A 13,317-nucleotide genomic window follows, 5' to 3' on the forward strand; every position below is an offset into this window, starting at 1 on the left:
GAGTTTGTTGACATTTGGGAGATACTTTTATAAACATTTTTAAAAATAGTGACATTGAAGAGACACCGGAAGCGCGAGGCTACGGTGAAGGACATCATCTGTGCTATACGGTCCTTATTGTTTGTGTATTTTAATTTCACGTTTGCTCCTTTTTATGTTTAAATACCTTTTTTAGTTATGTGTATTTTATTATTTTAATTTGTATTGACATAAATGCCATATGTCCTGATTTGGGGAGAGAGCGAGAAGCTTCAATCGGACCTCTCTCTCTCTTCTGCCTCAACTTCTTCCATTTCTTGGTTGTTTCTCCCTCCTTTTAAACAAGGACATCTTATTGTCTAGGGTGGACATCTGATCCTCCCTCACACACACACACACACACACACACACACACACACACACTCCTAAACATGCTGACACCAAACGCTAGCTCAGCTTTTTTATCAGAGAGAGAGCAATTGACGGCTGAATGAGGAGGAATAAACCCCATCATCCTCTCTCTTTCTTTGTTTTTCTATCCTTGAAGTAACAACCGATGCAGTCACAGCTCTTATGTAACTTGTGTGTGTGTGTGTGTGTGTGTGTGTGTGTGTGTGTGTGTGCGCTTACATGTATTTAACTTGGAAACAGTTCTTGAGGGGCATTGTGAGTCATTGAAAGCAGATTATAAAACCATTCGAATGAGAGCGTAAAGCTTCCGGCGTTGGTCACACGCCTATTTGAAGATGAGATGTTGTACTCTCGAGTTGAAAACAAATTTCCACTCCGAGCTGTAAATTTATGGAACACAAAGATTTCCAAAGTCAAAATGTTCCCATCGGGCCAGAGTCAAGAAGACGTCTCATTCATTTAGCCGATGTTTTACGTCAACAAGTGCATTATAGCTCCACAAGAAACAGGAAGTGGAAGGGCATCCCTCGTGTTAAATGCAACAAATACAAACGTTTTTCTGTTACAAATGGAATTTAGTTGAAAATATAGTTAATAAGAAATGTGCTGGAGGCTGTGGCTCACATCCAGTCAGTAACCGACAGGCAACAAGGATTTCACCATCTTTTCCTAAACGAACACTTCAACACACAATGTGGCGATTTAACCATAAAAAAAAGCTTTGTGAGCAAATGAAATAAAAAAAAAAAAAACTCATTCAGTTTCTAAATCAATAACATTTCTACACTGCAGGGCTCCATCCTCTACTGGAAACACATTCTGTTGTAGTAAGAGGTTTTTTTTTTTTAATGAGTCAATAGCTCAAATATATGGATGATAATTTCACCCAGGAGGAAAATTAATAGAGAGAACGGAACATTAACATAAAACAGTTAATGAGTATTTTTCGCTCTTCTACCAGAGATATTAAGGGCATAATTGAATGTTTCACAGAAATCAGAAAAGGGAATTTTTGATTATTGAAATTAAACATTAATATCAGAAGATGGCAATTTGGCAACATCACAAGGAAATAAAAAAGTTTAAACATTTTCATGTTCATGTTACAGTCTGCAGATCGGTTTCTTTCTCTTCGGCAACACCTGTGGGAATAATCAGCAACTGCAGCGGTGTTTTTGGGGCTCACTTTAACAAAGAATCAGGTGACTATGTGTGATGTGAAGGTATTTTTACAATCAGTGAAGGCAGACAGACACAGAACCATGCACGGTGGTTTGGAGGGTTAATCCAGTAAGTCCCGGTTCAGACAGTCAGACCATCTGAGTGATGAAGGGCAGTCAGCTGCTGAATGCAGAGCGCCCGACCTCAGTCACCCTGAATGTGTGTGGACTCATATAACCTCACGGCTGCATGTTATAACCATAGAGTAACGGCCTATTGCTGTGTCTCTATCCCCGTACATACACTTGATACCCTAAATCTTGGAAACTTAGATGTATGCAAAACAAAACAAATGCTAAAAGTTAAATAAAAACACCCAACATGATGAACTCTGGCTCCTGCTGCAAACATGCGTTATTATTCATGAACCGGATCGATTCTTCCACAGCTTCAACGGCAGCTTCCTCTCCGTGACACACATATCGTCTCCACTATAAAACACAAAGGAGCTAATGTGGAACACTTTCACATCAGTGCATCGTTCATCCGTATCAGAGACATTAGTGGAAACACAGAACGTGAACTGCAGTAACTTTAAACAAATGAAACCATCATTGAGAATCATTGACTCCAGCTCCGCCAGACTTCAGGAATAAGACACTATATTTACTTTATCATCACAGAATTAGCGTAACTGCTAAATATAAACTGATATAAGAGCCCTGAGGTGGCTCCAGTGTTTAGCGTGTAAATATTTTAAGATTACATGGTACCTATTCGTAAACAAATGTGAGTTTAATGACGTTATAATAAACTACCATATACAGCAAACCTGGAACGGGATAGCATTCGAGTGTGACTCACATTTTTAATAGGAATACTTACGAGAGACATAAAACTAGCATTCGGCGTCTGAATGATTCATATCCAGTGAAATGCTGCGGATAAGCGTCCAGGTCTCCGAGCATCCCTGAAGTCTCGGTCATGTTTAGAGCGTGTCCTCTGGGCATTCAGGCACTTGGTGAAAATGTAGTGGACTTCCATCTGCTAACAGTATAAGCCTACAGCAGTTACTGCCCCGGGCCTTTGCTGTAAATACAGCTGTTACAAAGAGTGATCTAAGAGCGTTTAGTATAATAAACCACAGAAAGCAGCTGGAGGAAGAGTCTTATTCCAAAGGAGACATTTCACGCTCGCCTATGTGCTCTTTGCACCTCCAGACCTGCAGGAAGTGACCACGGTGGGAATAAGCACCATCGCAGTCATCGTGAGGATCAGACACGACAGGAGAACCACATTACAAGTCGTTTGAAATCAATCCACGTCGGTTTGGGTTAAGATTGTTCGGATTGAGCACACAATAAAAATTGTGGATGCATAAATCTGCTCCTTCGTTTGAGCTGTAGCCATGGGCGGTGCTGGTGCTGTGTCGGAGGAGGAGACGACCCAGGATGACAGGAGAGAGCACAGTGAGGGAAGGAGGCCTTCTAAACCTGAGGCACAGTTTGACTTCTATTCTGAAGCGGAGGACCCAAAAGAAAGAAATTCTCCAAGATGCTGCCCTTGATCACTTGCAGCCAGCAGATCACCGCACAGTGTTTCTATCAAGTTTATTTTTAAAAAACGAGATAGTTTCAAGCTTTGCGTTTTTACACTCAGCTTCTAGTTTTGTGTATTGTTAACCGCGCTATCATGCCAAATATTGGATGTCTTGCCTTTACATTTTTTAGGAGTTCCAGATGATTAATCCTAAAACTCGTGTCCTCCCCTGACCGGTCTTGACACTGGGTCAGGTAGCGTCTATTTTGCACTTTTCTGCATGCAAAATGACAGAAAAGCTGCACTGCTTAAAACGGCCAAATGTATCACAGAGCTTTGAAAGGATCAGAAAACACAAGCGAGGGGCTGCAAACTCATGATGCTGGTCTGCAGGTTCTGAGTTGCTTGCCAATATCTGGTTTGTCAGAGGAGAAAGTCAACTTTTTATGAAGCCGTCTTTGGCTCTTCACATATGGGCGAAAATGATGCGTGTTCACATGATGCAGGTCGGATGTCACAGATGAAAAGATCAACAACTTGCAAACATTAATTGGACAACTGAAGACTGTAATCGATCCCATATTTTTGCAAATTTACAAATTTACAAACACGAAATGTTGCAGCTTGTAAGTATCCATCGATTGATCTCTTTCTATTTGAGGATCAGATTCAGCCACGACTGAGCGGAGCATGAAAGAAGTTGTTGAGAGAATCAAACTCTCCGCGGGGAAGAGGTTAATGTAAGTTGGCCCCAGGCTGGATAGGAGCGTCCACAGAGCATCATTACAGCCTGAATAATGAAGGGTCAGCATGATAATGATGGGATCTGACACTCTGTGTGTATAATACATGAACACAGAGCTCTGTGAGGTGCAAACTGGAGCGGATGAAGGAAGTGGCCGAGCAGCATTCAGCGGAGGATAAAATTGTATTAAAAGGGTTGCTTTTTTTCCCTCCTTTTGTTCTTTGCAGGAAAATAAATAAATATATACATTTAATAAAGTGAATTTGTTTAATTGTAGGTAATAGTTTAGTTTATTATCTTGAACATTTAAAATGTATTCAAACTAAAAATAAGTGCATTTGGTTAGATATCATTTTGATGTACTTTCAGCATTCACTTTGATATATATTTTGATATTTGACATCTTATTTTTTTCAGTTGCAGAAGTTAAAACATTGCATCATTTAAGACAAAATCCTCAAAGACAACTGTAAGCTTCTAGATAAAAACATCTCTGTTCAAGCCCTATTTTGACAAAAAAAACAACAACACTTGAATGATTTCAGCTGAATGCACTTGCATGTATAAATCATATTTACAGTTGTGCCCTCATGAGCCGGGGGTGCGAGTAGTGAGTGTAATGACGTGCAGGATTTAATGGTTGGTGATTGTGTTTCTGCTCACCCTCCTCGCCACTCCCTCACTCGGGGTTAACGTGACCGTGAAGTGCAGCTCGCGTTGCACCTTCAAAAGATGACTCGACCCACGTCTTGTCCCCGCTGTCCGGAGCAGCAGACCTGTGTCACACAAGGCCTACGCATCACATTTGACCCGTTTTGTTTTCGAGTCCTTCAGCGGACGCCATTGTGCCACAGCTCGCAGCCGCCGCGCCCCTCGACTCATCACTGCTGCAGCCGCAGCCATGGTAACATGCCGTAACACATGGGGCATCTCCACACACATTTTTTGCACAAATAAATTAGCGAGCCCTGCAGCGCTCTCAGATGCTCACACTCCTGTCACGTGCAACCACAGTGTTCGCAGCGATTGATAGCAGTGTGTGAGCCGCTGGGCCAGAGATAGTGTTGCTTTTATCACTTTTATCACAGCATTAGTCTCTTAACTCACACGTTGCAGGTTGTGCTCGCTCAGCAGCGAGACAAAGTAAAAGTTACTGTTCATTTTGTTATGCATTTAGTGAAGTTTTGGCTTTTCTTGTGAGCAATGCACAATTGTATTTGAGTCGGTGTTTCAGGAGGTTATATGTCGGTTAACTGGCCGCTCTGTGGAGGCACAGCGCACGAGTGCAGCAGATTCATAGAGGTCAACCTCTATGAATCGCTGCAGAGGATCCAATAAAGACCGGAATCTCCTGTGAAACGATCTCGGTTGAGTCCGACTTGTGAGCCCTTGAAAGTGATCGAGGGTTACAAGGTCGAGTCGAGTTTCACGAGGACGTTTACAAGTCAGCAAACTGACACGGCCGCTTCATCTTCAGATCCCTTGATCTGAAAAAACCGGAGCGACGGGCTCATATCGTGAAATAACTCCGGGAACTCAAGATGACTAAAAACACGAACTCAACAGTGTTGAAAGCGTGAAAAAGGCAGATCGGGGGGGGGGGGGGGGGGGGGGGGGCGACGTCATCGTCTGCAGCTAACGACACTCGCAGCGTCTTCACGGCTTCAAACGACTTCAAACACGGACATGTCGCAGCCATTCTGACTTCCCTTATCCCTTTTTTTGCTTTAATGCTCCCTCGTGGCGCATTAACTCAGATCCCTGCAGCCTCAGAATTACAGCTATGATGTCAATACACATTGTTAGTGATTAGTGTGTGTGTGTGGAGTCCTCATCGTCACCATTTCTGCATATTTTAAGGGCTGTGAAAACACAATTTTCGACAACTGAGTCCGCAGGGCCTAAATCAAACATGGCGCCTTCTAGTATTAGTGTAAGTCTACCAATGAGAGTTATATGTCAGGGATAAATGCTTACACTTCAACACATCAGTGCTAATAATACACCAACATCACGCATTCATTACACAGTTGCAAAAGACAATAACGTGGAGTCATACCTACAGTGCCAGTCATCCGTGTATACTTGGAGGCGTTTACATTGCGTGGATGTGTGCCCGCTGCAGAGCTGGAGCGCTGCCATGTTTAAGACACGGCGCCGTACAAGGACAAGTCGTGCAGCAGGACCAGGCCGTCTGCAGGGTGGCACCGCTGCAGGTGGAGTAACGAAGGCCCAACGATGTTACCGTGCTATGCTAAATGTTGGTTGTGCAACCTCCGCCCCTTCCACAGGTAGTTTATATTTACCTACAGAGCAAGGTTTTATCAAATGTTGCCGTTTCCATACAGCTTTTCTAACGCAATATTTAAAATTGTGCATGTGGAAACAAGCGGCCGCATGGATCCGGGATCTATTATTTTAGTCTGATCTGAATGAACTATTTACACACTAAAAGGTTTCTTCTTGTGAGGAGTCTGAAGGTTTCTCATTAGGAGCTAATACGACCGAGGGCTCGTATGCATCATTTCAGAACAGTGACTGGGCCTCATCTGATTTGTAATAAAAGCACATTCCTGGTCCTGCAGGTCGGTCTAACCGTTCGTCCTTCCCCGCGCGTTCCCCTCTTAATGTGTCCGTGTTTGAATGTTTTATAAATCAACCGAGCGAAAGTCTACAGGACATGAAAGGGGCTCTGAAACTGATCTGAAGTATCTGTGAGAGCGAGAGAGAATGAAAGCACACGAGAGACTTATGGAGAAGTGAGGTCAAATATCTTCTTCCTAATAATAAATCACACACACTGCGCCCCCCCCCCCCCCCCCCCCCCCCCCTCTCCTCCCATTTCATATACAATCTCTCTCTCTCTCTCTCTCTCTCCATCCCCCACCCATGTGTTGACATAGTTTCCATGGTGAGGGGAAGGTGTTGACGCGTCGTCGCTGCATTCCTGCGAACACACACACACACACACACACACACGCACACACTCTGAGGGGGGTTAGTCCTGAGCTATAGTAATGCCAGTGTAGAAATACTCTGTCACTAACGTTAATAACACATTAATGTGTGCATCAATATGCTGCTGGGTAGATTGTGATTTTCAACCTCCAATAATAATACATCAGAATGTATAAGTTGATTATATTTGTTATTATTAATCTAAACAAAGGAGTAAAAAGTACAATATTTGCCTCTGAATTGTTGAGTGGAATCAGAACAAAATAGAAACGCTCAATACCTCAAAGTTGTACTTACAGTACTTTAATAAAGTAAAGGGAGTAGTTTCCTGGCTCTAAATATTTAGGGACCCGGTGTTGGATTACTGTTTGTTTTGGGCCCTTTTTTTTTTTACAGCAAGAACTGATGAAGTGTTGATGCAATGAACTCAGGCCTGCAAAACAGAAACATGATATACGTCTACCGGTGCTGAACTCTCATCGTTTATACGTTTAGTTACACCGGAAATAGCTCGATAAGAGCCAGACCAGACACACACACCTTATGAAAGCGTGGCTCCTTGTGCCTCGGAGCCACAGTGAAGCATTGTGGGTAAACCGAGGCTACCGGTCAGAGCCAGAGCGGATGGTGCGGAAACACCTGTGGGGGGGGTTCAGGAAGAAATGAGCGTCGGTGTGAGAAAGAACAGCGACAGATTCACCGCGGCAGAGTTGGAAGTTAATTGAAGTGGACCTCCTGCTGCCGGTGACGAGTGACTCGGCCACATGGACCCCGTCAGTGAGATCTCACCTCGGGCCGATGGCGCTGCTCTGTCAAGCCCGATTTTAAAGCAACCTGCTCCGTTTTCCCCAAAGGAAATACTGGAATCAATTCAAATGAATATGTATTATTCAAAGTAGCATATCGTGATGGAGAGAAGACATTTGTCAGAAGGTTTTTGGGAGTTGAATCCTGCAGGAAACTCATTTTAATCCTCACCTGTGGGAAGCCAGTGAGGGATCATGCAATCGTAGGTGCAGTAATGACCCCGTTCTCTCCTAATCCTGCCAGCTTTATGAAAATTGGATTGGTTTTTTGGATGAAAATCGAATCATTTGCATTTTCTTTTCCTTTTTTTGGAGCGTTGGCACATCAGGAGACAAATGGGTTTAATAAACTGCTTGTAGCCAATCCAAGTATTTATTTTGGGCGAGAAAAACACACCAAACTACGGCGTTTAAACGTGCGAGAAGCAGACGGCAGACTGGTGCGATGGAGCCGAGGATGTTGGCTGTTTGGAGCTGCTGTAAACATCGGCGTTGATTACAATGAATATGAGAAAACGTGTCGCCTCTGGTACACTCTGGGGACAAACAGGCTGCTTGCCTCTTCTCCTTGCGCTGCTAAATTTTTCCGTCTGAAATTCCTTTGTTATGTGGAGCAACCCTCAAGCTGAGACAAGTCGGAGCCGACGGCCAACGCCACGAAATGTGTCATCTTCGACGCAGCAGGGGTGAAGGGTGGCAAACAGGAAATATCCCGCGCTGTTGTTTTTTTTAATCACACGCACAACCACCGAGTCAATTAAGGAAGACAATGGTGTGACGAGGCCACGAACGCACACACGCACAGAGACGAGGAAACTGGGTCAAATGGACCCTGAGAGAGAGAGAACGAGTTAGAGAAGCCACAGACCCGAGCCAGTCGACACCGGATCTTTCTCTTCTCTCATCTTGTGGAGATGAGAGAAGAGAGAGTGATGGAGGGATGTTTAAGAGGTGTAAAAGAATCAAAACCCAAGAGAGCGACCGAGGTTTCGACTCATCTGCATTTCTAATGAAGAGTGAAAGAGAGAAGAGTGTGGCGACGGGGAGCGAAAGAGAATCATAGAAGAAGAGATGGAGAGAGAGAGAGAGTGGTGACAAACAGAGAGAAAGACTATAAACAGACAGAAAATAAATCCCTTAAGACGAACAAGGGGATGGGTGACAGTATTAAAGACATGGAGGGGAAGAGGAAGAGATATAGCTGCGGTCCAATGTCGAATTAGAAAACATTTATTCTGATAGAAGTTTTTGAAGTTGTTTGCAAGCATAGGAAAACCTGATTGATGGCTTGCCCAGAGACGGAGAAGAAAAACCAAATTGGCCCACATTTGTCACAAGTCGCACTGCAAGAACTCTGATCACGACCACATCAGATCAGAAAAAAATATGAATTCAGCAGCAACATTTTCAACAGAAAGAGGGCAAATGTGGGCGAGCCAGGGCCACGACGAAATATCTACCGGAGTTATTCAGACGATGACTTCAGCAGCAGAAACGCGTGAAACCAAACACGCAAATGTTGCTTTGGCTGAAGCCACTATAGGCTAATCACTGAGTGATAATAATCAGAGCGGTTGCTGCTCTGTGGGTTGAACTTCATTCAACTGAAAACATTGAAGAGATCACATTGCAGGAAGAATTCAAACAGTATATCCTTGGAATGGTTTTGTGTACATATTTGGTTTAAAATGTAAAAGTGTTCTGCAGCGATAGCACCCGCTGCATTTAATTACTTTACTAAAGCTCCTTTCCCACTGGACAAAAAACCCACTAACACCTGGCTTGTGTCTTCAGTGGTAAAGGTTAAAATCTGCATTCATTCCTCTGCTGTAGTGGTATTTATTTATTAACTCCAGCTCTGATCGGCAGTCTCTAAATCTCTGCTGCAAGTAATTCTTAAGATTTCCGCTTATTGGTACAATATCAACATCTCATCGCCAGAAAAACACAATTAAAATCAGAACCAGTGAATTCATACATCTTACAAATCTATTTATTAAAAAAAACAAACATCATGATTCATCATACTGGTTGGGACAAAATGCCAAAAACAAAAAAAAGGACACTGGAGGAAGCTTTGCAGTGGCATGTTCAGTGGTCTCGATGCTACGTGTGCGTCGTTTCCTGTTAAGAGCATTTGGTTCGGAGCCCTGTCGTTCACCTGTGTGCTCCGGCACGGTGAACGTGTGTTCATGGTAGTGCCGAAACCCACCTGGAATACCGTGGAGTGGGTTTTATGGAGACGTATTGGACGTTCAATCGAGGCAAAACACACAACGATATTTCTACAGAGTGGCTTTTGCTTTAATCATAGCAGGACGGCCACGTGTGTTAGCCGAGAGTCAGAGATCTTCATGGACTCGGGCCTTGTGTTCTGATTGGATAATAAGTTAAAAGGTTCTAAGAGGCGACATCGTTCGTTTGTAACATCCGATCAGAAAACACCCGTTTTACGTCCCGAGTGCAGCTTTACGCGCGCTGTGACCTGACTACAGCCTGATATTGCTCATGAAGTTCGGATCGCTGCTTAAAATGCCTACAAACTATTAAAAAAACAAACAAAAAAGGCCTCTTCATGCCCAGTCAGGGGAGGAGGAAACGCAGCCTGGCACATCGTCTCCCAAACAGGTCTGTTTGGATCCCGCTGGGTTTGCACAGAAACGTGTTGTTGCTGGAACTGTGAGAGTGCGTTCACACAGCAGCCAACGTGACACAACGATTCATCCATTTGCTGCAGAAACCACAGAAACTCCCAAAAAAAGATGTCAGCTGGTGATGTTTTTGTTTTAAGGAACACAATCTGACATTTCTTGGGAACCGCTTTATTCCCGGCTAGAGCTTCGCGAAACCAAAAAGTGACAACAAAAGGATTTACCAAAAAAAACACTCATTGAAGTCATGAAGAACGGTTCAACGTTTTGGAAAATAAGCTCATTTGCTTCTTGTTTTAGAGTTCGATAAGAAGATCGAGCTCATGTCTGTGCGTCTAGTCAGAACATGGTTAGCTTAGCTTAGCATAAAGACTGGAAGAGGAGTGTTTTCATTCACTTTTGACAGAGCTAGGCTAGCTGTTTCCCCCCCACTTCCAGTCGTTATGCTAAGCTAGGCTAACCACATCCTGAGTGTAGCTTCATACTTAATGCAGACAGTTGTTAGCCTTGTTAAACCTATTTGCCAAAAACGTTTAAAAACTGAGAAACATGATTTTCCTGTTAAAAAACGTGGAAGTCATGTCGCTCACGGGTTTTAAAAAACGAGACGTTAATGTCATAAAAACGTGACCCGGGGAAAAAGGCTCGTGTTGCTCATGAAAGACGTCAGTCTGTCGTCATAAAACAGTACATGCAACTCTTTGTCTCACATACTGCAGCACAGCACTCACACCGACACACACACACACACACACACACACGAGACTCTGGTAAAATAACAGCAGGATACATTTCTGAATATCTAGAAAAGAAGAGTGCTTGCTGTCACCACTTTGAGTGGCTGTTCAAGTGTTGATCCGGCGATAGCAACCAAGCACACCTCGGTTAGTTCAAACATTGGCACCACGTAGAGTATATCTCACACACACAAACACACTGACTGCATATCTCCTTTGTAAAGCTTAAAAATGTCATTTTAAAATCTCTTAATTTGCAAAAAACTAGAGCTGAGAATAAATCTTGTCCCGTAGGTAAGGAAGGAATACTCTGGGGTGGTAATGCGATACCACTTTTCGTTTTCTGGGACTTCAGCGGCCCGTACGAACTCAGGCGTTCACTCCACGACAGAGATAAGGCTCAGGCTGCTGGTTTAACGGGGATGCGTTGGCGGTGCAGATGCTTCGCCTCTCCAACCCCGAACCAAACCCCCCCCTTTGAATTCTCCGTGCTTCCTGATAAAAACGAAAACGCGGCGGGGTTACGCTGGCGTGCCCTTCGTCTGGTTGTTCTTTGCACGGAGCGCTTGGCATCGGAAGAAAACAAAAAGTAGTCCATCCATGTGTTATCCCTAGTGGTTACAGAGGCAGCAGATCTGTTGAGTGGTCCTTTATTCCCAAGCGGCAGTGATGTCTCAGAAGCCTCCTGTTGCTCAAAAATTAAACTCCTCGGAGCTTAACGTAGTGCTATGGTTTTAGTTATTATTTCAACGGATCTTCATAGAAATTGAAGTCCCATTGGTGCTTGTAAAAAAAAAATCCCCTGCTCCTCCACTGCAGAGCTGAGGAAACCCTGCGACTGACGAGTCAGGCTGCAGTTTTTTTTTTATTCCCAACGTCCGTCGCACGGAAACAACTGGGTGTCCCAGAAATCGTCTATGGGCGTGTGTCTGCCGTGTGCCTGGTGTTTCCTGTGAGCGCTGCAGTGGGTGGGAGCGGGGGAAAGTGTTTGTCAGTCCATCTCCAGGTCCATCAGATTGTTGCGCGAGCGCGGAGTGTGGGTGGTGTTGCGGCAGCAGCACTGGGCGCAAACCAGACCCAGGACCAGAGAGAAGAGGCCCACACCTGGGGGGGGGGGGGGGGCACGGGACAAGGTTAACAACGGAGGGGACACCATATTACCTACACCACTAGTTCCTCTACTGATGCTACTTTACACGTTCTTATTTTGTTTGTTAAATCCGAAACCGTGACGTAAAAAAAACGTCAATTTGTGGTTTCAGGAGAATCGATATTAGAGGCCATTACAGCGCCGGGACGACTCCGACACCAACTACAGCGGCCTCTAAAACCGTCCTTAAGAATAGCAACTAGGGACGTCCCCAGCGCTTGTACAGTGCCAGTTCAGGCATCTTTTATTGATCGTTATTGGCTATTTGAAGACTAAACAAATTCAGGTTCTTGTCTTTATTTAATTCCTCTGTGCACCGACAGTGCCAGCTGTCAGACATGCGTCCTAAATAAGCGCGAGCGCAGCACCGTCAGCTCGTCTATCGGCGTCAGTGAGCCAAAAAAAACCCATCTTCTGTGACATTTGGCTGTTGGCTGGAAGCTGCATTTAAACTTTTCGGTCGTCTAACTCGACATTTCGTAAAATATACATGAAACGCAGGATGGTTACCTATTGAGGCTGCGACTCCGTATAAGAGAGGCAGCTTCAGGGACTCCCACACTGCAGAGGGACAGAGAAAGACAGATTGTTTAAGAGGAGCAGATCACGCAACAACTGATATTAGTTCCGTTGTAAAAACGAGTCCGTTATCTCACCGGCGAACCGGACTGTAAGGAAGATTCGAGATGACGTCAGCTCTCCGGCTTGAGTCCAGGCTCCCGTGGAGGCCGACAGGTACCAGGGCGTGGCGACGCAGTGATACTCCCCACTGTCACTGGAGAACCACAGACACACACACACACACACACAGTAAGCGGCGTGTTCGCTGAACGACCCCGCCGTCCCCGTTTACCCACGGCGCACACGCTCACCTGTCCTGAGTGCCGTGGATGTTCAGCGTGTAGGTGTGCGTGTCTTTGCGCTCCGCCGAAACGTCGCTGGACGAGTTGCGAGCGTCTTTCCTCACGACGCCGAAGCGGTCGACGCTGGCCAGCTGGGTCGTCGTCTCTCCGCCGCGCAGCCTGGTGAAAAACCAACGCACCTCGTACGCCAGGTCGTCTGAGAGAGAGAGAGAGGGAGAGAGAGAGAGGGAGAGAGGGATTGTTGCTTTCAACCAATTTCCAAAGCTTAAAAGTGTCAGTAGTTTGCTTGAACGTATCGTTATGAAATAAATACTGAT

The 13,317-nt window shown here is 44.7% G+C and overlaps 1 protein-coding gene across 1 annotated transcript in view; it reads right to left on the reverse strand.

Annotated features, from left to right (window-relative positions):
• Positions 1 to 9,429: 9,429 nt before the first annotated feature.
• The window catches only part of ptgfrnb (prostaglandin F2 receptor inhibitor b), a 32,974-nt gene continuing 29,086 nt past the window's right edge, over positions 9,430 to 13,317 (reverse strand). The window contains exons 12-15 of the mRNA XM_079185854.1: positions 13,010 to 13,196; positions 12,794 to 12,912; positions 12,648 to 12,698; positions 9,430 to 12,091 (exon numbers count right to left, since the gene is read on the reverse strand). Of these exons, the coding sequence (XP_079041980.1) occupies positions 11,979 to 12,091; positions 12,648 to 12,698; positions 12,794 to 12,912; positions 13,010 to 13,196 (470 nt within the window). The 3' untranslated portion in view covers positions 9,430 to 11,978. The remainder of the gene's footprint in view (positions 12,092 to 12,647; positions 12,699 to 12,793; positions 12,913 to 13,009; positions 13,197 to 13,317) is intronic.

This window comes from Pholis gunnellus (assembly GCF_910591455.1).
Source record: "Pholis gunnellus genome assembly, chromosome: 24".
Lineage (NCBI taxonomy): Eukaryota > Metazoa > Chordata > Actinopteri > Perciformes > Pholidae > Pholis > Pholis gunnellus.